General features: G+C 43.2%; 1 protein-coding gene across 1 annotated transcript in view; it reads right to left on the reverse strand.

The window, feature by feature from the left end:
• NOC2L (NOC2 like nucleolar associated transcriptional repressor) overlaps positions 1–26,804 on the reverse strand; it is a 68,172-nt gene that overhangs the window by 13,955 nt on the left and 27,413 nt on the right. Inside the window, exons 11-16 of the mRNA XM_075839707.1 lie at positions 26,343–26,482; positions 24,426–24,537; positions 15,099–15,212; positions 13,059–13,160; positions 6,241–6,384; positions 2,128–2,241 (exon numbers count right to left, since the gene is read on the reverse strand). Of these exons, the coding sequence (XP_075695822.1) occupies positions 2,128–2,241; positions 6,241–6,384; positions 13,059–13,160; positions 15,099–15,212; positions 24,426–24,537; positions 26,343–26,482 (726 nt within the window). The remainder of the gene's footprint in view (positions 1–2,127; positions 2,242–6,240; positions 6,385–13,058; positions 13,161–15,098; positions 15,213–24,425; positions 24,538–26,342; positions 26,483–26,804) is intronic.

Raw genomic sequence — 26,804 nt, forward strand, 5'->3', positions numbered from 1 at the left:
GTTCACATTTCCACATTGCGCCCCAGTAGACACATGATGTAAGTGGGAGATATGAACGGCTCTTTATTAATAGACATGTTTTTCTCTCACATGTTTCCTTTCCTCGAGCGTTCGCAGCTCCCATTCAATCAGCACAGCACGTACAAATAGCATGTACTGGAGCGCTGCCGCAGAGAGAAGGTTAGGACAGAGCAGGTGATAAAAACATTAGTATCTAGATGCCTGGTGACGACGGGAAGGAGCGCGATTATTTATGCTATTTACTCCCCTCCTCGTGACAAAACAATATTTCATGACAGGCCAATATTTTAAAGAATAGAAATAAAAAATAAAAACGAGGGGTGGACAAAAGACTAGTGGCCAAGCAAGTGTACTGCCAGTGTCAGCAGCACAAACCTTACATTTTTGGGTTTCAATTTAGAAAGGTCAAGTGCCATTTAGACCGAAAAGGACACTGGCAAGATCAGAAGAGATCAGAACTGAGGGAACCAGAGGGATTTAGGAGTGGTACAAGCTGGTATCATTTGCTGGTTTGGAGGTACTTTGCATAACACACTACAGAACTGCATAGATAACTTCCTAATACAATGTTAGCAACTATCTCATTCCCATTCGAAGTATAAGTGATTTACACACGAATAATCGTTCAGCCGGCAGCCATTTGTAATGACTCCCCTATACACGCACATGTGCTTTCAATACGGAGAAAGTTGCTGCCAGACTCCTCTGGCAGAGACTTATCTACTAACAAATTGGGCATATTGAAAAGCAACATGCCTGACCCTTCTCTTCCCCGACATCTGCCGTCGGGGGGGAAGAGTCGAGACGCCGCTGAACACATTAGATGATCGGCAGGCTCGGCCGACATAAGTCTAACGTGTATTGGATTTTGAATCTACATCTCCTAGTATGCCGGCAGCCAGTGGTTGTCATTGAATGCTGGGGGTTATAGTTTCACAACAGCTGGGGATCACCGGTCTTCAACTTTCTGACAGGAACACAAGACAACAATAGGGAATCTGAAGTACTTACGGCTGTCCCGCTCTAAGTTTAGGAACCCTGCTGCCACCAGGAAAAGTTATTTTATTAATCACATATTAGGCAATTACTTTTATGCAATATTTAATATAACGAATCATCTGACCAGAGAAGTTAATGTCAAAGCCTACGGCAAAATTTGCAAAAATGAAGTCAAACTTTCAAGTCTGCTATATTTTAACTAAGGAAAGGCTTATCCCATCAGCAGCGAAGTCTTATCTCACATGCATGCTGGTTGCTGAATTCCCTCTTCTATGGAGTACACGGCAGCATTGACACGATGTATGTGGGTTTCCTCGCTTTCTGAGGCCCTATCCTCTTGTGAGAGAGAACGCTGCCTCCTGCTGGCATCACCGAGCATGTGAACCACAGCCAGGATTTATACTCCTTTAATCCCTTGAGCTGTCGGCTCCTGCGATGGATTAGCATTATGTAAATAAGCAGTGAAATCCCATGACAGAGTCATGTAGGGGATGCAGCCAAGCTCTTAACTCCTCAGAGAATGATGTTCACACACAAACCCACAAAGACACTTACTGTTCAATGACGAACCTAAAAACGGAATAGCTCTGCAGGCTCCAGGAAGGGAAGATGGACCACCACCACATCGCCTTGCCGTGGAAAAACCTAGATGACTGCATCCGCAATTTAAAATGTCCAAAATTCATCTATTCTATGTTTTTTTCAATTCCAGGCCTCACCTCACATCAGTACATCTCCAACGAGGTCTAAAATAGAATTTGTCCCCATCTCAAACACACGAGTAAATGCCAGCCACTAATTAAAACTTATCAATACCAGATCAGAGCAACCAAAGTAACGCCCCATACATTCTGTGTCAACGCATCAACTCCCTGAACGCCCAAGTTTCAGTGTTTTAGCAGGACTGCTAAATAGTGAGCCCCAATTCTAAGTCCCACTATGCAGGGGATGGATATACGCTATGGAGCCCAATCAGTTTACCTTCAGCCTGGAAATGTCAAACCTAATAATATTCCATCCGAATGATAAGTGACACTCAGACTGCGCAGGTAACGTTCCCCTACCTATTGCAGGAACAAGAACTTGTGTAGGAATATTAATATTTACCCTCTCTTTGCCGCTTATCTCTAGTTGAATTTCCTTCTCCCGAAGTTTCTTCCAGTTGGTGTAATACTTGGTCAATGGGGTTCCCTCTTCCTTGATCTGTTTTTCCCATTTCAGCTGAAAAAATAAAATAAAAATAAAGTAATGATTAAGAAGGAAACTTTTTAATTCTAATTTTGAAGGGGAAATCTAGTCATTCTAATACATGTGAGAAAATTAAGTTTGTGATCTCGGACCACTTTGGATTTCCATAATGAAAAGGTCCATAGAGCAGTCAAACCTCTTTGAAACGTGTGGGAAAATATTGCTATACCAGAGATGGTGCAGCCAGAGAAAGTCCTGTGCAGCTTATAATAACCAGTGAAAACTACCGCCCAGCGTCACCTCACACCACAACTAGGGGGCGCCTTACAGAGTGTGGAGAACTGCTCTAGGGAGCCCCTTCATTGTACAACATTTTTGGTGATCTAAAAGCAAAGACTTCATTAATCGAACCTCCTCACATATATCTAGGGCACAACACAAATATATTTTAACTGTATTGCCCCTTTAAGATCAACAAAAAAGGCTTCTGAATTAAATCAATTGAACATACCCTAAGGGCTCATGCATATGACCGTTGTTTTCTTTAGTGTCCTATCAGTTTTTCTGCGGTTAGTATACTGAACTATTAATTTCTATGGGGACATACACACATTCGATTTTATAGAACAGATCCTATTCTGGTCAGTGCTTGCGGGCTGTCTCACCCATTCGAGTGTCTGGGTCCGCAAAAAACAACGGACAGCAGTCGGAAGCCACCAGGATCCAGGTTTTGCAATCAGCAAAACAGAAACAGTCATGTGCGTGATGAATATAAATGCCAACAAATCTGGATCCAGAGTTGGGCAAATGTGGCATGGATCCATCCTGCCTGGTGTCAACCGTACATGTAGGCAGCAGAGGTGTTACCACTGGCACTCATATTCCCCAATATGCCTCTATTGTATATATAAACATATATACACACATTTACATACATATACACAAATACACATTTGTAGGGGCAATGATGTGTGATCAGATGTGAGAGGACACGACGGCGGCTGCGATATTCTCCTTGTTACACAAACACCTCTCGTTTCCTTGCAATTTCCCTCCATTAATGAAGCCCTCGGAGAGCTTCCAGTCCCCGGTGTGAGTATTCAATATTCTCCACAGGTGCTCTTGACGTCATACGACAACTGGAAGCCTCAGGATTTCCGCCAGGTTACACTGCACATGCGTAAGCACCGCAGGAGGTAAACACAAGGGAATGAGTCACGGGGTAACAAAATAAGACCTAAAGGGAAACGACTCTTACAATGAGAACAAGTACAATTGTGCCTAGTCACGTGGCACACGTCGCTCACCCCTACAGCTCTACATAATTGGGCAGATGTGCCATTTAGGTGTCTGTGAAAGCTGAGTGACAACCCCCAGAGTACCTGTAATAGTGGCAACTTTCAGTTATCAAGTTAAAAAGAAAGGGAGGAAACCCCTAGAAAGTGTAAACCCCCTTAAAGGGGTATTCTGGGTTTAGCAAATAAATGTTATTCATTGTATAATGAAAAGTAACACAAGCCTACAATATACTTTATGTCTTATATGCTCACGGTTTCAAGATCTCTGCTTGCAGTCAGTAAATCTGCCCTGGTCATGTTATGTGCACAGATAGTTACAGTATAGTCATCACAGCGGTATCTTGTGACAAACATGTTCGAGTTGAATGACTGCAAGCAGAGATCTTGAAAAAGGGAATTGATGCAGAAAGTATATCGGAAAAATTGATAACTTTTCATTGCACAAGGAATAGGTTTTAGTTGCAGAAATCGTAATGAGGCCATACGAGGCTTAGACAGACCGCATCATAGGACATCCAGTTCAGCCACAACAACCATCTCTAATTTAACAGAACCGTGAGCACATTCTGTCTGTATGCAAAATACCGAAGCAGTTTTATTTCAATTGATTAATCAAATCTTAACGCAGAGGACAAAGCCCGTCACATCTATTATGTACGGCTAGACCCATGCAGACCAAATCAGTCTTCTCACTTAGTGGCACCACCTGCACTGCCCCAGCACTACTTCATCCTGCAGCAGAGACCACAACACGTGGGTGTCTCTGATCTGACACTTTGCCGTTGCCTCTGTCCCTGCGAGGTGGTGCCAGAGTGTCTACGGACGGCTTCTGGCACTCCCAGCCCCCTGATTTATATTACCAGCAGTCTGCCATTAAAATATTTATGAAGGCATTACATCCGTGCGTGCTGTTCTAGGGTTGCAGAGGAGATCAGGCTCCGTCAGCCAGCAAACAACACAATGCTAATTATCAAGATTTATCTCCTCCCTTTGGAGACAGAGGTGCCTGCAATGTACTGCAGTGTAATGCATGGGGGGTCTTACCAGCAACGTGAGGGTCCGGAGCTGGGGGATGAGAAGGTAGGGGATACGAAATTGATCAAAGGACAGAAGGTCATGCTTTAGTGTAAATATCAAATATAGGATAACCCTACATACAGCAGAGACTCCACTATACATTGTGATAATAGTAAATGCCTTAACAGCGTTTAAAGGGGTTGTACCAAAATTAAATGTTATCCCCTAACCACAGGTTAGGTGATAACATGATCAGCGTGGATCCGACTGCTGGGACCCCCACCGACCATGGGAACCCTATTTCTATAAACGAGTGGAGCGGCTGGTCGAGCAAGCGCACGGTCGCTCCACGCCCTGTCTATGGGACTGCCAGAGATGGCCAAGCACTGTACTCGGCTATCTGCGGCAGTGCTATAGAGAATAAATGGAGCGGCAGTGCGCATGAACTACTTGCCGCTCAATTCATTCAGCGGAACAGTACCCCTGTTATCGTGATCAGTGGGTGTCCCATCGGTCGGACCCCACCGATCAGCATGTTATCACCTACCCTGTGGTTAGGGAGTAACATTTATTCTTGGGACAAACCCTTTAATACAGACGATACTAATATTTTCTACAGATGTAAGTGGTTATACTGCTTTTCCTGTTGATTAAGAGCTCTTCTAACCATATCTGTCTCACTATGGGGACCACACTAACGTTTACAGGAAAGATTAGTGCAGTATGTGACGCTATTTTCCGAAAATATGTTTTCTGTTCCTTTTTTCCCCTATTAATACCAACGGACAACAAAGTGAAAAACCGATGTCCAAAAAATAGACAGAGAATGCAACCCTAAACCCGGCACATGTCAAACCTGAACTCTGCAACAGTGAACCCTGTATTAAACTGACACACCGGCTAAAACTAAACTTTCCCATGTGTACCATTATGGTATTCCATGTGTCAGTCTCTCACTTGTTATTTTTCTTGCTGCTTCTATATATTAGATTGGGACGGTTGCTTAGCAGCCGTGTGAATCCGGCTCGGTGACACTGTCTCTACTTGAGTCTATGGAGATCTGTGTGTCACCCATCACAGTCTTCAGCAATTCCTGCACCACACTAGTTTTGCAAAGGGGGGGGGGGACGGGGGACGGACAGAAACTTCTATCATCAGCCACCACTGATACTTAGACAGGATCCGGTCACACAGGTATAATGTAGAAGGATATAGTGCAGCCTCCCGATCTGTATAGTTATGGTTTCTCAGTTTATTTAGGAGCATATAGAGAGAATGATAATCGGCGTCCCCCAGCATGCAGAAATGGTATGGTCTCTACCAGGTCATGTGATGCTGTGCTGAAGCATCATAGGATTGATAGCAAAGCAGAGAGGAAGAGAAAGCTGGGAAATCTCTAATTATGATGGAGGCTTTTTTAAAGCACAGACAAGGCAGCAGTTCAAAAAGTAAGTACAGTATATATAAAAATATATAGTGTGGTATACAGTCAGGAGGAGAATGCAGACATGGAAAATTGTATTTCCATTCAAGGAACGGCTACTTTAGCAAATACCTAATATATTTATGAACGTTTTAGAATTTATCCACTAAATCCGAAGAACGGAGATGAAGGACAGAGTCTCACCACACATTAAAAAAAAAAAACAACTGGCATAAAGTATTTTAGGATAAGGCAGGGTTTACAGGATATACAATGTCCCACCGCATTACTTACCACTGCATCCCTATCAGACACCCCAAAGGCACACTTCTGCCTCTTGCTAGTTATGTAGGACGAATTCTCTTGGATCTTCTCCAGCAGTTGGCGCATTGGCTTGCAGTAATTGGACACTTTGCATTCCTTCAGGAAAGATTTCAGCTGTAGGAGCAAAAACAAAAAAAACAAAAATCAGTAAAAAAAAAACAAAACACGAAAATAATAATAATAATAATAATAATTAACAATTAGTGTTTGCCAAAAAGAGTCACAAACAACTATTTATTTGAAATTTTGAGCCAATTATGGAGATAGAGCAGATATATTGAACGCGGACACGCATAGGTTATGTGATACACGGTGGACCAAGAATTCTTGTGGGTATGTAACCAATTAACCTAGAAATTTACATGGTACTGGGTCACTACAACTTCTAGTTCCATCTCAGGAATGCCACTAGGCTGGTGACAGGCTGCTCCTGTTAGTAAAGTAGGGAACCGTGCAAGACTGTCGTATTACGTGGGTACCAAGGCTGGCGCATTTGTACGGGCAATGATGTAGAAGTCTCTACTCTAACGGCACCTCCTTGGGATTATTTTTGGGTCACTACCATGTGGCTAGCAAAAAGTTTAATGTTACTGTATGGTAGGCACATTTGCTATCCCATGTAGGGGTTATCACATTACTGTGTGAGCACTGTCTATATATAAATCCAGCATGTCAGCTACTAATACTACGTATGGGAATTTGTTTTTATTCAATGTACCTCTAAACCAATGGATTTATTTGCAGGACGTCTCTTACATTGCACCATGACACATTGCTTCCCCCCTTTCCTCCCATAACACAATACAGACCCGTGTAACTCTTATATTAGTACTGGAATTGCGGAAGATTATCGCCAGTGCCGAAGTTTAGGATTATTACGATCCAACTCAAATATATTAACTCACCTGTACGTAGTTAAGTAAATAATAAAAAATGACCTCTTCGAATGAGGATTAGCGATAAAATACATTCTGCATCAGAGGACACATTGAGTCACAGTAAGAACTTTCCAGACCCTTATTGTATGACGTGACAAATATTTTCCAAAAAGACAAATTAAAAAAAGCTTTGCATAATTGAGCTAATCCCTAAACTTTGGTGAACCCCCCAATCTGGGAACACACCCTGCGGCCGCTGCGCCAGAAAGCACAGAGCGGCTGTTTGCACATCTGCAGCCGTGCTAAGAGAAACCCCTCCGGCAGGAGACTGCGGGCTCTGTTCCCAGTTCCCCTCTTGGAGTTTCTCTGCGTACACATCTGGGATCGGGCAGGGATAGGGGAGGGTAACTACTAACAGAGCCCTGAGCCGCAGACAGCCTGGGGGTCTCCTACGTGTCAACGTGTGGTCTAATGGATGACGCATGAGAAAAGGAGGGGGAACTAGGGGGCAGGTTTCCAAATTTCCGTGCTAACGTCAGCTGCGAGGGATCTGCAGCCTAATCTGTTTGTGTGTGACCTGCGGCGCACTACATCTGGCTCTACTTGTGTCTATCCAGTTTCCAGAATCTGCAGTTTATAACCTGGGCCTTTTCACACAACAGCCTTGATCACTCACTCCAATGTGCACTGAGGGTTAAGAAAAATATGGAAATCTTAACATTCTGGTTTAAATAAGCTAGCCCAAATGAGGAGATTTAATTGCCCTTTTTATAGTTGTTTGCCTAAGTCAATCGAGTCTAAACAGGACGGAAGTAAATTTATCGTAAATGAGAGGCCATATTTTGGAGCGTCGGGATGTTCCGCAAACTTTGCCATAATTAATATGGGATGACTGACCCGCAGTTACTAAAACATCCTGAATCCCTCACAGCTGCACGCTGAAAATAGAATGGCTGGGAGCGCTTGCTGCCGCCCAACATGAAAACCGATCTCTGACAAGCATCCAAACCGCTGCCTTTAACCCCCCAGTTGCTGGACATACATGAGATTCCGGGCTTGCCATTGTGTGCAAAAGATTTGAATGCTTGCATGTAAAGAGTTAATGGAAAGAGACTAATAGCTACACGCCGCTCCGGAGCTGGGATTTGCAGTCTGCCAAAACAACTCTGCCGCCTCGCTCTTTTTCTCTCAGCAAGGGGGGAAAAAAGTGCATGTCACCGAGACAGAAAGAGCGCATCACCCAAGAGCCGCGCCAGCCACCGATTATCTGGATAGAAGCTGTCAGGCTGCCAATGACGCTCGCACACACACACGCTCGCTCACTCTACGGCTATACAGCAACTCACACCCACACGAGCCACCTATGGACACACACCTCTCCAGCGCTACTTGTCCGCAGCAGGTTTAATTACAGCAGTTTAAGGAAGGTCTTCGAGTGCGTGTAAAAATAGTTCAGAATGCAACAAACTATGGTTCTTACAGGATTAAAGTCAAATTATTTTACTGAAATCGTTGTACCGGCCATACGCGACATTCCACGAACATCTATGGATGGCATTAGTGCTGATGGCACGCTGGTATCAGCAACATGCTGGAAAATATCGGTGTGTGAATTCTAGACCTTTGCATAATAAGGGCTTCACATCTCGTTATACACAGACAAATTCTTGGACCATTAATGGCCAATCTTTCTTGAAAGAAACAGCAAACTCTAACAATGAGAATCCAATACTTCCGATGGTTACTATACATAAAAACATAACAGGGCTTTGTCAGTATTATTGGGATATAAATGAAAAACACTTCATTCAAGAACTTGGTTGAATGTAGTCGCCAGCTCTCCAAAAACCTTACTTCTCCCGGTTTCGCAATGCTTAGATCGCAAGGATTCTAGCGGCCGATGATCTAACTAGTCATCTGTATACAGGACTACAGCTTCGACTGGATCCTAGAACGCCTAGTAAGGCTTTATTCACACGACCGGGTGTCAAATCGGCCGAGAAAAACAGCCGTTATTCACAACCGATTTGCACCTGTGCAGGATCCATTTTCACGGATCCCTTAGACTTAAGTCTATTGAGGCATTCGGGAAAACAGGCAAAAATAGGACATGTCCTATTTTTTCCTCGGGCCATTCACACGGCCCATTAAAAACCGGCCGCGTGAATAGCCCATCACACGGACGATTATCCCGGTCATCTGAATATGGCCTAACAGAGGTAATTATAAACATATAGAGCAGGCCAGATTATCATGAATCATGCTAGGAGAACCCCTTACATCTCTACACTTAGGACCCTTAGGGCTAGTACACACACAACGGTTTTTGCCACTGTTTGACGCGGAAATTGCATCAGGAACTGCGCAAAAAAAACCCGGCCGAAATAGACTCCCATTGATTTCAACAGGAGGCATAAGCGTTTTTTTTCCGCACGGAAGAAAAATAAATATCCTCTTTGTTCCCGCAGTTCGGTCTCTGACCTCCCATTGAAATCAATGGCCATGGCCAAAAAACGCTGCAAAAAAAGCGCATGCAGGTCAAAATCTGCCTGCACAAAACTCAGTGTGAACGTGGCCTTAGAGTGCAGAGTGGGAATTCAAGTCTAATGGAGGTCCAAAAAAAGTTTCAGGGTTACAAGCGGCAATCATAAAATAAAAAGAAAAGCATTGGGCACTTCAGTGTATGTTCAACTGTGAAAGCTTGCATCTGTCTAAGTAATTTTGTAAATACATTGCATTACTTATCTGGTACGGATCCTAAATTACAGCCTGGATTATAGTCCAGAGCTGAAATCACAATTCTGTAGGCATCAGAGCTGAAATCTCTCCTGCATGCCCTGCTGACTGCATTGAGGTTGCTCTGATGATTTTCACTCTGGATGTGTAGTTTTTACACCACTTTGCAGTTATCAGATATAAGAAAAATTAACCCTTCCACAGCTTTATAGGGGCTCTGCTAAGCGGTTATTGCGCCTATCAACGGTTTCTGATAAGAACAAAAACAGAATTGTTAATGCAGCTTTGGACCTTAAGGCTATGTTCACACGTGTTGGATTTACTAAGTGAATCCATCATGGACTTTCAGAAAATCTGCGACAAAAAGCCAGGGCTCAACTGTGGATTTCTGCGGCGGATGTGCCAGCGCTTACACAGGTGGATTATGGAGCTAATCCGCAGATATTCCATGCAGAATCCATGGCAATAACAAAAATGCTAAGGATTTTAAAATCCATCATTAATAACTGCCAATTCTTTCTGATGCACGTGTTTGCAGAAGGTCAGTCGATTCGATCAGGATTTAGGAGCGGAATCGTCGCCAAAATCATCGTGTGGACATGGCCTAATACAAGATATGAATGTAGGATCGGCACAAGATAAGTAAAACAATCTATTTACCAAGCTCAACCCTTATACAACGGTAGGTATAAAATCATAAGAACCCCCTTAGCTGTGCTACACAACCTGGATCTCATGTATAATACTTCACTCCACATATGGCAAAAGCAATCTGATTGCTTTGTGTATGGTCCAAATGTTTGGACTATAATGCCTACATCTTTTGTTCAAATTAATTTAGCACACATGCCAAACTTCACATCATTTTGTTCTTATTACTGGGCAATGTTAACTACATGATAAGGCTTGCACGTGGAACAGAAGTCATTGAACATTAATTTATAGCGGTCTATTCTAGTGTTTTTTTTGGCCAGGTCATTCAAGGAAAAAAAAATACAATTGCTTAGCCAGCAAGGACAATTGTGTGCAATGCACTGCGCACAAAACACCTGTAAGTGAAGACAACGCACGCACTTATAACACAGGCGTATTCAGCATAGGAGACCAGTAAGACAAGGCGAAGATTAATAACTGAGAAACGCAACCTGCATCTGGGATATATTACAAAGTCTACACATGGACTATTAATCTGATTCTTGATGGGCTACAAATAATTTCATGTTTTCAGCAAAGCCTAGCCTCATGCCTATATATCTTAACTGAAAATGTAGCCTCAGTGAACTCTGGAGTAGCTGGTTGCAAGCTACAAAACTGCTGAATAGTCTTCATGATTTTATAGTTTAATATGTGTCTTCTGGGTCCATACTGGTCAAAAATGGACAAACAAAGCTATCCATGATATGATATTTCTACCAAAAGTCTGCGTGTTTTGTGAACACAAATAATACTATCCTTCTAGGAGGATCACACGCACGCACGCACGCACGCACACCATAAGCCTCTTTTGCAAATAGGAAATAGTGGGCAGTATAATAGGTGGCAGAGGCCACAAGGGGAGCAGGGGTGGGGCCACAAGGGAAGCAGGGGTGGGACCACAAGGGAAGCAGGGTGGGGCCACAAGGGAAGCAGGGGTGGGGCCAATAGGGAAGCAGGGGTGGGGCCAGCAAACATGGAACGGATATTTAGAACCTTCATACAGTTTCTTGAGGTTTTAAAACTAATAAGTAGTCATTGCTTCAGTAACCTCTGCTTTAAAGAAAAGCAAATATTTTGAATATACAATATAAAAGATCCATCAGATTTTATTTAAATATATCTTTATCCATACAGTAAGGTAACATATGTGCTCATATTACACAGTCGACTCACATTATTATGACCAGCAGCTAATATCCAGAGTAACCTGCATGTGCAGCACGGACAGCAGCTAGACGGGCTGGGAGTGACTCTATAAGGTGCTGGTCGGTCGTCTCAGGTATCTGGAGCCATGCTGACTGCAGTGCACCCCACATTTGCTGGAGGGTGCGTGGCGGGATCCATAGAGCGAACAAGACAATTGAGGTCCCACAGATGCTCAATTGGGTTCAAGTCTGGAGAATTAGGGGAGCAGGTAAGTACTTGGAAGTCTTGGTGGTGCTCTGTCGGACATTTCTAGCCGTTTGACATGTCTCATTGTCTTGCTGGAAGATTCCATCTGTCCCAGGAAGACAAACAGCATGTACGGGTGGACGTGATCTTTAATGATGGATTCATACCCGAATCGGTTCAGAGCCTTCCACATGGATGAGTGGGCCCAGAGAATGCCATGAAAACATTCCCCAGACCAGAACGCTGCCGCGACCAACTTCTGTTCTTCCAGCAATGATCGCAGGGTGTTTGTTCTCTGATGTTTCTTGTCTGACACGGCAACCTCCATCCGTTCAATGAAGCAGAAAACGTGACATCAGAGAAGGCAACGCTTTGGCAATTATCGGTGGTCCAAATCCGATGCTGCCGTGCAAATTGAAGCCTTTTTTTCAGATGAACCGTTGTTCGCATACGAGCAGTGACCATCCGTCTGCTTCGGAGCCCCATATGCAGTCGGGTTCGCTTAACTGTTGCTTTAGACACACGTCTGGTAGCCCCCACGGTGAGCTGCTCCACTGTAGCTCGTCTTTCGGCTGTCTATCACCTTCGTAGCCGACGTTCACTTCTTACATCAATGGCACGTGGTGCTCTGCGGTTTCCACGTTGGTTACTTCCAATGGTGCCATTTGTCCCCCACGATACACTTTCACCACAGCAGCACGCGAACAGTTCACAAACTGCGCTGTTTAATAAATATTCCCATCCTTGGGCCGAAAGTCAATAATCATTCCTTTTTGCAACTCTGATAAATCGCCCCTTTTACCCATGGCAACAACGAGTGATATGTGTTCAGACAGCCTATCACACACCTTATATACCCACGACACATCAGTTCCTACATGGGCTACGCGCTACCGACATTGAAAATAGGAGGTGGTCATAATGATGTCACTCGACTATGTATATGGCAATCCAAAGCACTTACCTGTCATGGCTTTCATGAGACGGGATCTTTAAAAGGAAAGGTCTCATGAGGACATCCCCTATCCACATGCTCTATAATAACAAATATGATCAATTTAGTCCATATGCAAGGATCCACCATACCTGTATAATGTAGGGAAGTACTAGTTCAGGGAACCCAATGCTGTGGGCCTGGGTGTGCACATATTCTAATGCCAGATCATAAATCTGCTCAATCAGCCCGTCCTGCAGACAAGAACACAAATAAAAAAGTTTTAGTGGAGAGATTCATGGCTATAAATGCATCATTTCTCCTCCCAGAGGCTAAATAGATGAAAAAGGCCCAGACATTCAACTAAGATTATTTTCCTAATGAACTCTTTATGTTTGACATTTAGTAGCATACAAAATAAAGGAGTGGGCATGCAAATCCCAATCAGAAGATAGACCGAGGACCAATGAAGAAGGAAAATATTAAGACAGTGTAACATTCCAGCTCAAAGGGGGGTCTAGATTATGTGGACAGATGGAAGACAGTTCTTTGTCTCCACCAATTGTGCTCGTGTCAAGGAACTTGTCATCACCTATACAATGACTTATCAGAGCTGAACTACACCACAACCTAACCTGAAGGGACGATCAGGAGGCCAGAAGTCGTCCACACCTAGTCCAGTTTATGATAAAAATAAGCGGTCTCTGAGGAGCTACTGCGGTAGGTAAATTTAATACCATTACAATTCTGCATTGTATAGATGGAATAAAAATCAAAATGGTATTGTCTTGGTGCTGACAAAATAGGTCATGAATGGTAAAGAATAAAATAAAAAAACCTTACAGGGGTTGTCTGAGATTGAATGACTTTGTGTTAATGCTTGTAATTTATAAATGTAAATACATTTGTAATATACTTACATTTTCCAAAGTGGCCCCGTTTCCAGATCCTGCCGTGGGGAACATGACTGGTGACGTCACTCTCTGCCGCTTTGTCGATCTTGAATTCTTTGCCGGGTATACGACACGTCACTTGTGACGTGGTGTATATCGTCTTGTTCTGCTTCACAGCCCGTAACGCGCATGCCCTGTCACTGCTGTTCTCGCAGTCACTGTTGTTCTCGAGATAACAGCAGGGGCCGCGCATGCGCATTACAACAGAACAAGCCGATATACACCACGTCACAAGTGATGTGTCGTATACCCGGCAAAGAATTCAAGATCGACAAGGCGGCCAGAGAAGAGTGTGACGTCACCCGTCAAATAACCCACGGCAGGATCTGGAAACGGGGCCACTTTGGAAAATGTAAGTATATTACAAATGTATTTACATTTATAAATTATAAGAATTAAGGCAGTCATTAAATCTCGGACAACCCCTTTAAAGCTGGCATCTCCCTGTTCAATAAACATGCATGCTCAGTAGATTTAAGGGGAACAGCGGTCAGTCTATTTAAAGTGTATGGCCAGCTTTATACTCCATAACATTAAACCCGCAGTAAAAATAAATAAAAGAAAGTGTTAAATAAAATCACTTGAATAAAACCCAATTTCTGGAGTATTGTTCCATTTCTTTATTTACTGGATTCAAGTTTGGATGGGAAGTGGTCGGCACCAACTACATTTCCACATTAGAAATTAACTTGCCCGATCACAACTGTGTGGTATAACATTAAAACCATCTGCCTAATATTATGTAGGTCCTCACAAGACATCTGAAGGTGTTCTGTGGTACCTGGTACCAACGCTTTAGAAGATGCTGTAAGTTGTGAGGTGGGGCCTCCATGGGTTAAAGTCAATGGGTTGTGTCCGTGTGGCAACAAAACCTTCGCTTCTGGTTATTCCCCTGTTCTGCTCCTCTGAGCAGAACATAAAATACCCAACGCAGGTGTGAACTAGCCCTAAAACGGATACAAAAGGGATAGTAATCCATTTGCATCTGTTATTTTGATAGCATCCCTTAAAAAAAAAGCAGATAATATTGGAATAGGGCAACGCAAAATGGGAACATAGCCTTAGGTTTTTCATGTGATTCGACGAATGAACACTGAACACATTTAATGAAACGCACTAAATATAAATGACTTGTGGTGTTTTAGATCACAAGCAAAGGAATAAATGGCCTCCCATTCAGTTTAATATCATAGAGGAATCACTTATTACATGAGGAGATCATAGAACGGAATTATTTACCCTGAACACTTTCTCTTGGAGGTTCACGTTGGACAACTTCAGGATCACAGCGAAGTTGATTGGTTTTACACTAATCCTTCCTGGTCGTTTGTTAAAATTCACTTGCTGGAAAATCTGCAAGAAAAGCAAAAAAATGTAAGTCCTTTAGCTTGACTTAAATATCACAAAATGACACTGCAGCTGTGCACACACACACAACCCGACATTCACATCCAGGTTTGTACATCTGGGCTGTCTTCCAGGACGGTTAACTTGCCAGAGGATTAGTATTTTCTAATTAATGCATAATTAACTGTGTCATTATGGTGTTAACTCCTTTGCTCTGACTTCTCGATGTAAAGACATCAATAGAGCACACAAGCACCATAAACACTAGGTTGTTTTTTTAGCTACTACGGCGCGAACGCGAATTATCACTTTTTTTAACCTCCTTTTGCGATCTGCCCAAACTGATTTGCTGCATAAAAAACCTTCGTTTCTTTTTTTCCCCCCAGTTTGTTTTCTTTTTAATTTTTTTTAAATGACAACCACCGTCCATAAACTATAAGCATTGTCCATGTGCCCTATTAGGGCATATGGTCGTTATAGAGGGGGGGGGGGTCTCTTCTCCGGATCCCCCTCTCTACGAACCATAAAAAAAGAGCTGCTGTGGCGGACTTGGGGCGTGCATTATATGGCATGTAATGCCGCCTCTGATAAAGAACAGCCAGGGGTTAGAAGAGCCGGCTTCTATTTAAAAAGCAGTTGCCTTCGTGATCAACCCCTTTAATCCATGGAAGGCCAGAAGCAGGAATTGAAGATCTACGCAGCCTACAACATCCGGCCATGGACAGTGGGCAGACGCCCAATCACTAAAACAAGTCATTGATACGTCTATCTCTCAGACGAAAGTCTCAGAATTTAACCGGGGAATGCAGTTTTGCTAGTACCCCATGTATATACTAACAAAAAGATATAGGAGGACCATCTCCAAATCAATTACAATCCCCTGTGGAGTTACTTTTAGAGCACAATAAGGCAGCACCATCAAACTGGCTCCCCTATTATTTTTTTATGTGGAATCCGTTGTGAGCGTAATAAAAATCAATTACTGATGGATAATAAATATGTTTTAACATATGCCAGAAGTTCCAGCTTGGGAAGATCAGACATTCAGCAATGTTCCCTTACGTCTGGCCAATAGGGGCAGAGATCCAATGGAATTTATTGTTAAGAATCTAACACTTCACGTAAAAGCTTACTAGTTACTGAAGGGGGAAAGCAATGTCAGAAGAGATCGTCGTTTTTGTAGTCCATTACGTTATTTGATATAATGTAGGTCTGTGTACTATGTTGGCCCATTATAACCAATATGCAATAGAAAATACCTACATAGGGTTCAATGTCAAGTGAATAAGGACCAGCTGCAGGAGGGAAGGTGCCAAATTAAAACAGATTAAAAAATTCAACACATCTGATTCATTTCCTTCTCTGACAGCGGAATTGCAAGGGGTCCAATAATGTGATGTTTTCCTGACTCCCATAGAGTTTGCATGCACAATCACCGCGCCATACAAACTCCTCCTCACTGAGGTTGTACGATGGGGTCAGGGGTTAGACCGGGGTTCCCTGCTCTAGCGATCGGTGGGCGTCCCACCGATCTAACGTTTATCACCTATCCATTGGATGGGTGATAAAAGTTTCTGGCTGAAATACGCCTTAAAAGATCTTGTCCCGTTTTATTAGTTATAGAGTATGCAGCAACATTTTACAATATGTATGAATAAGTTCAAGGGGTTTGCTTATCAATGAATATATCTATGGGGTGGAGCTTGCAGACTTGTTCAGTGAGGAGTTTGACCAATCACATTAGCTGTTGCTCAACAGCGTACGTGATGTCATATGACAAGCCAATCAGCTATCAGTATATTGAGAAAGGTGCTAAATTATTAATGTTAAGAGGACTGAAAAGGGAGGAACCCTAATGACAATTTTGACTGAGAAACGCATAAGTAACCATTACATAAGGAGCCTTTTGATGACAGATGCTTTTGTATGAAGGTGCATTTAACCCAAAATCAAAAATCACCAGGAAATATGGGGCCTTGAGTTGTTAAAATGATCCAGAAGTAATATCTATTGGATGGTCACCAACCTTCCCCAGATTCATGAAAGGAAAATCTACCTAATTATACTTGGATACATCCCTTGCCCCCACATCACTGCAAAACGAAACAGATTTACCATTCAATCTGAAAGCGTAGGGTGACAACCACATTGGAGCGATTATGGTGGCCATATTGGTTGCCACCAACTTTTCCTCCAATACTTAAAATCAAGGACTCGAACTCCAAATCGGAAGTTTTTTTATTTTTTATTACCATGACAATGCAGTCTATCAATTTATTAGGAACTATTCAGAAAACATCTGTTCTCCAATACCGCTAATACTGGTGCAAATACGGGGAGTAGAAGTATTTCATAAAGTCAGAAGCAGAAATGTCCCTTCTTCACAGCAAGTGGAAGTACCCCAAGGCCGCTTTTACACGAGCGTAACACAGGTGCCTGTTTGCACTCGCATTCGGGATGCAACACCCGGACCCCCCCACCGTTCATGAGAACTGCAACTCCGGTTCGTATGAAAGGTGGCAGTTCCGGGTGTTGCATCCCTAATACAGGTGCAAAAAATAATCCGTATTTAACTAGTGTGAAAGTGGACTTAGTTACATATAGGATAAGATTCCTAATAATCTATCCACAAGATGTTTCTCTATTTCCTTGTTCGGCAAAAAAAAATAAAAAATTCTGAGTGTATAGCCTGACGTAATGCTCTACAAATTGCATAAAGACGTTTCTGTGGAGCAATGCAAGCTTGTTTACCCCCAGCAGGAGACCAAGAGGTCCTCTAGAGGTCGCCATACTTCTAGTTCTCCAATAGTCATCGTTGTTCTTGCTTATGGAAAAACTGTTTGGTTATTAGTGATCACAATACGGCCAGGGCTCCAAAGCGATATTATGTGCGGAGATGATCGTATTTTACATTGCGGCTTATGTTCTAGTGAAGTTTTCATCGATGGGGGTCCAGATCCCCAGATCACTGAAGCGGAGGGGCAGAAGCGCTTAGCTGAGCGCTGTGCTCCTTTGACCGTCATTGGAATTGCTCTTCTGAGAAGTGGGTTAGGGTCTTCTTGCGTGGCCCGACGCGAGTCGTGTAGATGAGCACCGATCAAGGCGACAGCTCGTTGATCGGTGTTCATTTGCTCCTTTCACAATGAGCTATGGATGGAACGAGCACTTATTACTATGATTGCCCGTCCCCATGCATTTCTATCATTTCGGGAGCACACCTCTGTTTACACAAGTGCTGACGACAATGATAATATTTTCGGCTGCATAATAGATAATCAATCAATCAGTCGATGAACGAGTATTTACACAGGGCAATGATTGGGAACGAGCGTTCTGTGTAGTTTGCCCGATAATTGGCCCGTGTAAAGGGGCCTTTAGGGCCTGTTCACACATGTGTCGGTGTTTCCATTGTTCTGCTCCATCAGAGGAGCAGAAAAATGAAAATACCAGAAGTGCCGGTTCCGTTGTATGACGGTCACCATCAGCGCCCCCACAGTACTCATTGAATTTAATTGGTTACGTCAGGTTTTCATCAGGTCTGTGGGGTGTGCTATGGTTTCTGGTATTCTCTGCCGGGTCTGACACAGGGGCCCCTAACTGAGCCTACAACGCAGACGTGAACAGGCCCTTAGCGGTATATGGGGTCATAGACTTTCCGCAAGCCCATATACCCGCTTTGTTCAGCTCTTCCAGGAGAGTCAAGCAAAGGAGCACAGAGCTCAGCTGAGCGCTTCTGCAGCTCCGTTTCAGCGATGGGTGTATATAGATAATGTACATACATCATCGTACATACGTGCACCATTACAGATTCTGTATGTTCAGTGGCCCGGTTGTGAAAGTTGAACAGATAACTTTCCAAATACCCCTACAGTATCACATCTTAGAAGTGTATGGGTTAATGCATATTAGCAATATCCCCTTATAACCGGAATGGTTTTCCGATGCGCTTCCTGTTAGGTGCTTCTGTAAGAGGCTTCCACTGTGAATTCAATCATTTAATTCGAAAATGGTTCTTGTAAACCCATTAAAGAAGGGAATCTTTAAACCTCCCGTCTTGTTGCAAAAGGGCACACTCAACGCCGAGACTTTACAACCTCAGGTGTCTCAGATAGATTAACAGCTCCTGCTTTCTCCATCCACTCTATTCCCAATACCACAAACTAGGCACACCATCCAATTTCTTCCAGGAAATAATTCATGAAAATATTAGAAGTGATTGAATCCTTCCAACTGGTCTTCGACGTCTTAATGGCTTAAGCATGTTCCCCCAGAAAAAAAACCAAATACTGTATAATAATCCCAAGTTACTAAAATGCAGTGACATGGCAACTGACCAGAGACACTTAAAGGGGACCTACTATTTACAAATAAGGGGGTTGAGCCAATATCTAATGAGTAAATTCATTAGGATGGAATAACGGGGTTCATAAACACTATTCGGGTCTATGGCTATATAAGAGGAGCGCCGCTCTGGCAGACCCACCCCGTCCATGCATTACATGGATGGCCATTTATTTGAAAGGATACCATTTAATACTACAGATGCTTTTAAAAATGGGATGGTCTTCATGGACAACCCCTTTAAATAAAAGGGGCGTATAAATTGTTTTGCGCAGTATAACTACTAGGTTTGATACATGCCATAAAGGAAAAGGATGACGAAAAGCTAGGTCAGCAGAAGGACACCACAGGTCGTCGTCATCTTGCGCTAATATAGACATAACATGTCCATTTTTTTTTTTAAAGTTTAGTCACCCTTAAAGATATCACCTGATTTTGCAATGTGTCATCATAAACCCTATAAAGCCGGTTTACACGAAGGGATTCAAATTTAAAGTCCTCGCCTAAAATGTCCCATGTAAATGACCAAATAATAGAAATGCTGTTGATCACTGATGAAATGGATCATGCATGAATAAAAGATTAGAGCAATCTCCCATGCATGAAGATCTCTCCTCTCATTAGGCATAAACAGAAGATTTAACTAACGGGATGATATTAGTACCCGGCAATCGTATCCTGTAAATGGGCCTTTAGAGATGTGAGGCTCGGAGGCCAAGTGTTAAATGACTATAATGAAGACTTGGCTCAGCTAGTAAAGAACAGAAGCTGCTGCACCGAATGCTCACGGACACCAAAAACTATAGGTTACAAAACGCAGACCCTTCCTCATAGTTCAGGCTTTGGAACCTATGTTATAAACACACACAAATGCTTTATTTCTGCCTTCCTTGTGTGTGATGAATCGTTACTTTTATCTCAGAAATATGTATTTTATTGTGAATGCCCTTCTATCCAGAAGAAAAGAAAACAAAAAAGTATAAAAAGGCAAATAATACAGATTAAAGAGAATTTCTTGATAAAATAAGAAAAATAAATTACATTTAAAAAGGGCTATGGCTGATGGGTCCCACCCTAGGGGAACCCACCTAACCGGAGCTTTGCTCTTTATTAGTGGAGGGTGAACCACCACCTATTAGACATTTATGGCATGACCTGTGGATATGCCAGAAATCTCCTGAGTTGGAATTCCTCTTTAAGGCCTTGTTCACAGTGCAGATTTGCTGCAGATTTTGCATGCATTTCTCTTTAAGCCAAAACCATATTGGATCCAGGAGAGAAGACCTATAAGGCCTTCCTTTCTAGATTTCTTCTGTTTAGATTCAGTTTCTGGTTTTGACTATAAAAATACATGCAGAAAACCTGCAATGTATGAACAAGGCAAAAAAAAACAACTATTCCAGGCATGTTAAAAATACATGGTAGTGGGGTTCCCCCATCCCCCCTTTATTTATTGGCCTCACTGTCAAGCCATAACAAGATTGTCTTCTTCATGTGATAAACACACAACATGGAGCGAGGGGCGGGGAGAGGAAAAATGACACCATCACTTTAAAGAGACTGCCGCCACATTATAAGTGCCCTATCGCCTTCATAAGGAGATCAGCGCTGTAATGTAGGTGACAGTAATGCTTTTTATTTAGAAAAACAATCTATTTTTACCACGTTAGGAGCGATTTTTAGCTTTATGCTAATTACTTTCTTAATGCCTAACTGGGCGTGTTTTTACTTTAGACCAAGTGGGCGTTGTACAGAGGAGTGTATGACGCTGACCAATCAGTGACCAATCAGCGTCATGCACTTCTCTCCATTCATGTAGTCTGCGAATAGTGACCCTGCGTTATTCACTATGTGCTGTCTTATACTGACATATTACCGTTACTGAAGTGTTTAGACAGTGAATACATTCCTTCCAGCCAGAACAAGATGTCTATTCACAATCCTGACACTTCGTTAACATTTCTGTGGTACTTACAGCAGAGCAAGTGTAATCTCGCTGTAACCTGTCATTTACAGCGTGATCTAGCGAGATTACTCTTGCTCTGCTGTGAGCACCACAGAAACGTTACCTAAGTGCCGGGATTGTGAATAGACATCCTGTCCTGGCTGGAAGGAATGTCTATTCACTGTCAAGACACTTCAGTAATGTTAATGTGTCAGTATAAGACAGCACATAGTGAACAACGCAGTGTCACTATGCGCTGACTAAATGAATGGAGAGAAGTGTATGACGCTGATTGGTCACTGATTGGTCAGCGTCACACACTCCTCTGTACAACGCCCACTTGGTCTAAAGTAAAAACACGTCCAGTTGGGCATTAAGAAACAAAATTGGCATAAAGCTAAAATCGCTACCAACATGGTAAAAATAGAGAGTGTTTTTCTAAATAAAAAACACTGCTGTCACCTACATTATAGCGCCGATCACATCATGTAGGAGATAGGGCAGTTATAATGTGGTGACAGAGCCTCTTTGAGGTCCTATTACACAGCCCGATATGGGCCCTTAAAAACTAGCGCCGATCAACGAGACCCCTCGTTTGCTCCTTTCACAGGGAGCAATTATTGGTTATATATGGGGACGAGGGATTGTTACTACGATCGTTCGGCCTATACATTTCTATCATGTCGGCAGCACATCTGTTTACACAGGGGGGGATGTGATTCCGACAATTATAATATTTATTGCTGCATAAATCAGTAAATCCGCCAATGAACGAGAGTTTGCTCATTGATCGGCTGATTGTTGCCCTGTTTACACAGGCCAATGATCGGGAACAAGCTTTTATATGAACGCTCGTTTGCCAAATCATTGGCCCGTGTAAAAGGGTCTTTAGTTAATGAGACTCAACTGCAATACCAGACACAGAGGCGCCACCGTTCCATGAAGAAGAAGAAAAAAAAAAAAAAAAAAAAAAAAAAAAAAAAGAAGAAGAGCGCACCCCTTTTTCTTAATACTCGACAACCCGTATAAAGAGATCTTCGTTATATCTGTAGGGCGGTGCCACGTAAGGAACACCACTACATGGGGCAAAGACCCATTTTTGGCCAGAATATTTCTTAAAGTCAATGAATTGTCAAAAATGCAGCAATACTGGAGCAGGCATAAAGCACTTAGAAAAGGTGGGTGACAACCCCTGAGGGAGCCGTAATGGCTGAAAAGTAAGGAAATTCAGGAAAACAAAAAGAATGCTACAGAAAAGAAAAGCCTGCAAAGTAGATCTATATATATATTGAGTAATGACGGAGCCGGCCATATAACTCCCCAGTGAAACCGTGCAGCAAGCAGCAGCCATGGACCTGAAGGAGGGGAAAAAAAGAAAAACAGATCACAGAAATAAAGCTGGCAAGAAACAGAAGGATGTGGGCTGGACGGAGCCGTGCAGCCGCAAAAGTATTTCCATCCACTGAACAACATCTTGGCGGCGGGACAGGCCGAGCATCACGAGGCAGCATAAACCTCCGCTGCTTCCCATCTTCAATCCCATGGTACCAAAATGCTGGCTGAAGCCAAGAACATCGATAAAAAGCCTCCACCCAAACCTCACCTCCTTTTGCACTGTCACTGCCAGATTTGACCAGGAGAGTCCGGCTAGACAGCGCAATGAGGGAGAGCGGGGAGGGAAAAGTAAGAAGCTTGGGGGGAAAAAAAAAGAGAAAGCTACAGATGCAGATCAAAGAGAAAAATAAAGCAGGAAGGTGGCACACTGCGGATCTGCAGAGCAATGGTTGTTATTAGGTGGAAATGTATCACCTGGAGGCAACGTTTCATACAGGATGCTGGTGAGATGGTGCTTAGCAACTCACACCGCTACTATTGTAGAACTCTGCTCCTCCAATGACAAACCTCCTGTCTATAAGCAAGTTGTGCGGAGCTCGGAAATCTGTGGTACTGAGCCAATCTAAATGCATGACGATAACCGAGTAGTACACTATGGGGGACGGACTAAACCAAGATCGATTTATTGGAATCTATATGGCTGATGCTTAAAGGGGTTGTCCAGGTTCGGGGCTGTTTCTTATACTGGCGACCTATCCACAGGACAGGTCATCAGTATATGATAGGTAGGGGTCCGACAACCGGTCCCCGCACCGATCACCTGTTCTGGCTGCTTCCATGCGCCGAAAGCTGTGCAGGGTCCGGAAGCAGCTGGCTCCAGTTACGGTATAGCGCCTGTGCTGCAGCTCTGCTCCTATTCAAGTGAATAGGAGCAGAGTTGCAGTACGGCCGCTATACAGTGGTCAGACCCTTCTTCCAGCACGGACCCTGGATAGCTTCGGGCGCCCGGAGGCAGCCAGAACAGCGGATCGGTGAGGGGTTCGATTGTTAGACCCCCACCTATCATATACTGACGACCTGTCCTGTGGATAGGTCGCCAGTATAAGAAACAGCCCCGAACCTGGACAACCCCTTTAAAGACACTAAGATTTGGCATCATTGCGATTGTTAAAGAGGTTGCAAAGTTTCAATAACTATGGCTTGAGCGGGGATTCCAGAAATAGAAAGTGACAGAATATGGCCTGGATATTCATTTACTTGCCAATCATGGGTGTCTGGAGCCCCAGTGATTTAATATAAAGGGTCCTCGGTGCTCTGTGACGCTTCAAAATTTTTCCCCGCACAGCATCAAAGCATTTCAGATACTGCCAATCAACCCCATTCACTTCAGTTGCATGGCATAGACAGGAGCTGTGCTGTGCAGAGACAATGTTAAGGCTCCTTTATTCCCATGATTAGTAGGAGACCTCTGAGGAAACTGCCACCGATTAGTAAGTCACAGCATAAAAATGCCACACACAGCAATGTCATCATGGACACCAAACAATATAGGATATGCCTGCAAAGGTAAAGTAACGCACATGAGGGGGAGAACTTACCTCCTGGATAAAAGGTAATACAGGGATGAAGACCCCTGTGCTTTCTGACAGCAGTGTCAAGGCCCGGATACAGTGCATCCTCAGAGGGAAGTAACGGAGAGTAGGGACAAGCCTAGAGAAAAGGGACAAGTTAGATCAAGTGTTAACACTGCAGGATACTGAAGTTCCAGAAATCAGGATTGTGGCGGTGTAGTAAAGCATTATATAGGAAGAGCACTGTCCAGCCACAGGACAACCTGTAGTGGTATGTAAACATATAAAACCAGCTCCTTGCAGCGTCCATGCAGGCCATGTATATGTGTTACTGCTGCTTATTGGTACTGAAAATGTGGATATCTTGGTGGGGGAATATGATCTTGAACACAGCAGACTTCCGGTCCTATCTCTATATCCAACCTGAATAAGCTGATAACATACCACTATTAGGAGGCCCCATCTATGTTTTGGGACTGGTGCAATACTGCCACCTAATGGTGTATGTGGGCTCTGTTATGTTTGGAGCCAGATATGCAAATTACCAACTCTTTCTATTACTTTTGCAAAAAAGAGAATGAAAGAAAAAAAAATCAAAGCTAAAATAAAGAGGTCTAAAATTGTATTACTATGTATTATTTTTAAAACTTCAGTATCAAAAAAAGTCAACAGACAACATAAAAATAGATTTTTATTCTTAAAATTCCCAAACAAATAAAAGAAATTAATTCCTGAAGGAAAATTTGACGCAAAACTCTGGACAACCTTACTTTGCCTGAACAAGTAATGTGTGTGGAAGGAGCTGCCAGGTACGTTCATTCAGTTGTCCTCCTCGATCATGTTTTTTTTACATTCTTTTCATCCCATTTATAACACATCCGTTTCTGGGAAAGCCGTGTCAATCAATAAGACTCTCATAAAGGCCTACTCCTAAGTAGAATATTTATGGCATATCCACCGGATAGATCATAAATGTCTGCTAGATGCGGGTCCCAGCTATAGGACCCGCATCTATCTCCATCTATCATCCACTTGCTTGACTGTTTCCCCAACTCTCATAGGAATTAATGGGGAGAACCTTGTGCATGCACAGCCACCTCTCCAATCATTCTCTGCCTGGATGCGGCCTCCGCTTCACTCCCTGAAGGTTCGACACAGGTTTTAACCCTGCGTTCCCAGACCCCTGAACAGCAAGTCTGACAATCTATGCAGTGCTGCATCCCCCAGGCTCTTGTATGGATGCATAGCTGCAAATTACCGCTTCACGACTACCGGAAAGTAGGTGACAATCGCTGCAATAGCTTGTTCTAGCTGCTGCCGGGCTGTCCCAGAAACAGATACAGCTAAGAAATGATTGAACTTTTACCAACTTCACAAACTAAGGCTACATCCAGACGAGCGTGTCCGATTTGCGCACGTAAATTTCTTGTCCTGTGCCTTGTGTATTGGCATCAGTGCGCTTGCGTGTGGCATGCGTTTTTCACGTCCGTGCAAGCACTTTTTTTTAATTTCTCTACTTTTCAATGTATTTGATGCGTGAAACACTGACAGCACACAGATGTTGTCCACGTGCGGTCCGTGGTTTTCACGCACCCATAGACTTCAATGGGTGAAAACGCACCAATATAGGACATGCAGTGAGTTTCACACAACGGACACACATGTGAATGGCTCCATTGTATTGCATGAGTCTGCGAGCTGCGGGTGATTTCAACATACGACAGACGGACGAGTATTACGCTTGTCTGAATGAGCCCTAAAGGACTTATATCGGGAGACATGGATTTCACAGGTAGTGTTTTTTTATAAGGACCAACTACGTCACCCACTTATTTATTGTGTCATTTAAGTGACCATAGGACTTTTTCCTTTGCAATAGAAAACAAAAAATAGAATCACTGCAATAAATGAATACATCCAAAACCTCTTTCCATTGGCTCGTACCTGATACAACCAGTGATGACCTGGACCAGCGGATATATGAGAGGCTCCAGGACTTCACTGGGGTGGATTGTGCTCAGCACCCGGCACCAGAGGTACAGGCAATGAATGTACTGCCAGTTATATACCGACTGATAAGCCCCCTGTGTAGAGAAAGAATACAAAGGTATATTAATATTGTCCGTGAACACGCGTGGTATGTGAAATACTGCAGACAGGTCACTCAAGGATTTAGTCAACACAACATTTCAGGTTTCCCATTTCATAAAAGATGCGGTAGACGTGGTGAAATGCAGAAGAGCGGCAAACATGTATAATACCGGATCACATGAAGGCGATGATCCCCTGACAACGGCATGCCGGATCCTTAGCACCCACTGGAGATAAGCGGCTACGATTAGTGTCCGGCCGCGTCTCATCAACCTCTCTCTATAGAAATAAACACGCACGCTTGGCTGATCTGCA

Source organism: Rhinoderma darwinii, chromosome 10, assembly GCF_050947455.1.
Source record: "Rhinoderma darwinii isolate aRhiDar2 chromosome 10, aRhiDar2.hap1, whole genome shotgun sequence".
In the NCBI taxonomy this organism is placed as follows: domain Eukaryota; kingdom Metazoa; phylum Chordata; class Amphibia; order Anura; family Rhinodermatidae; genus Rhinoderma; species Rhinoderma darwinii.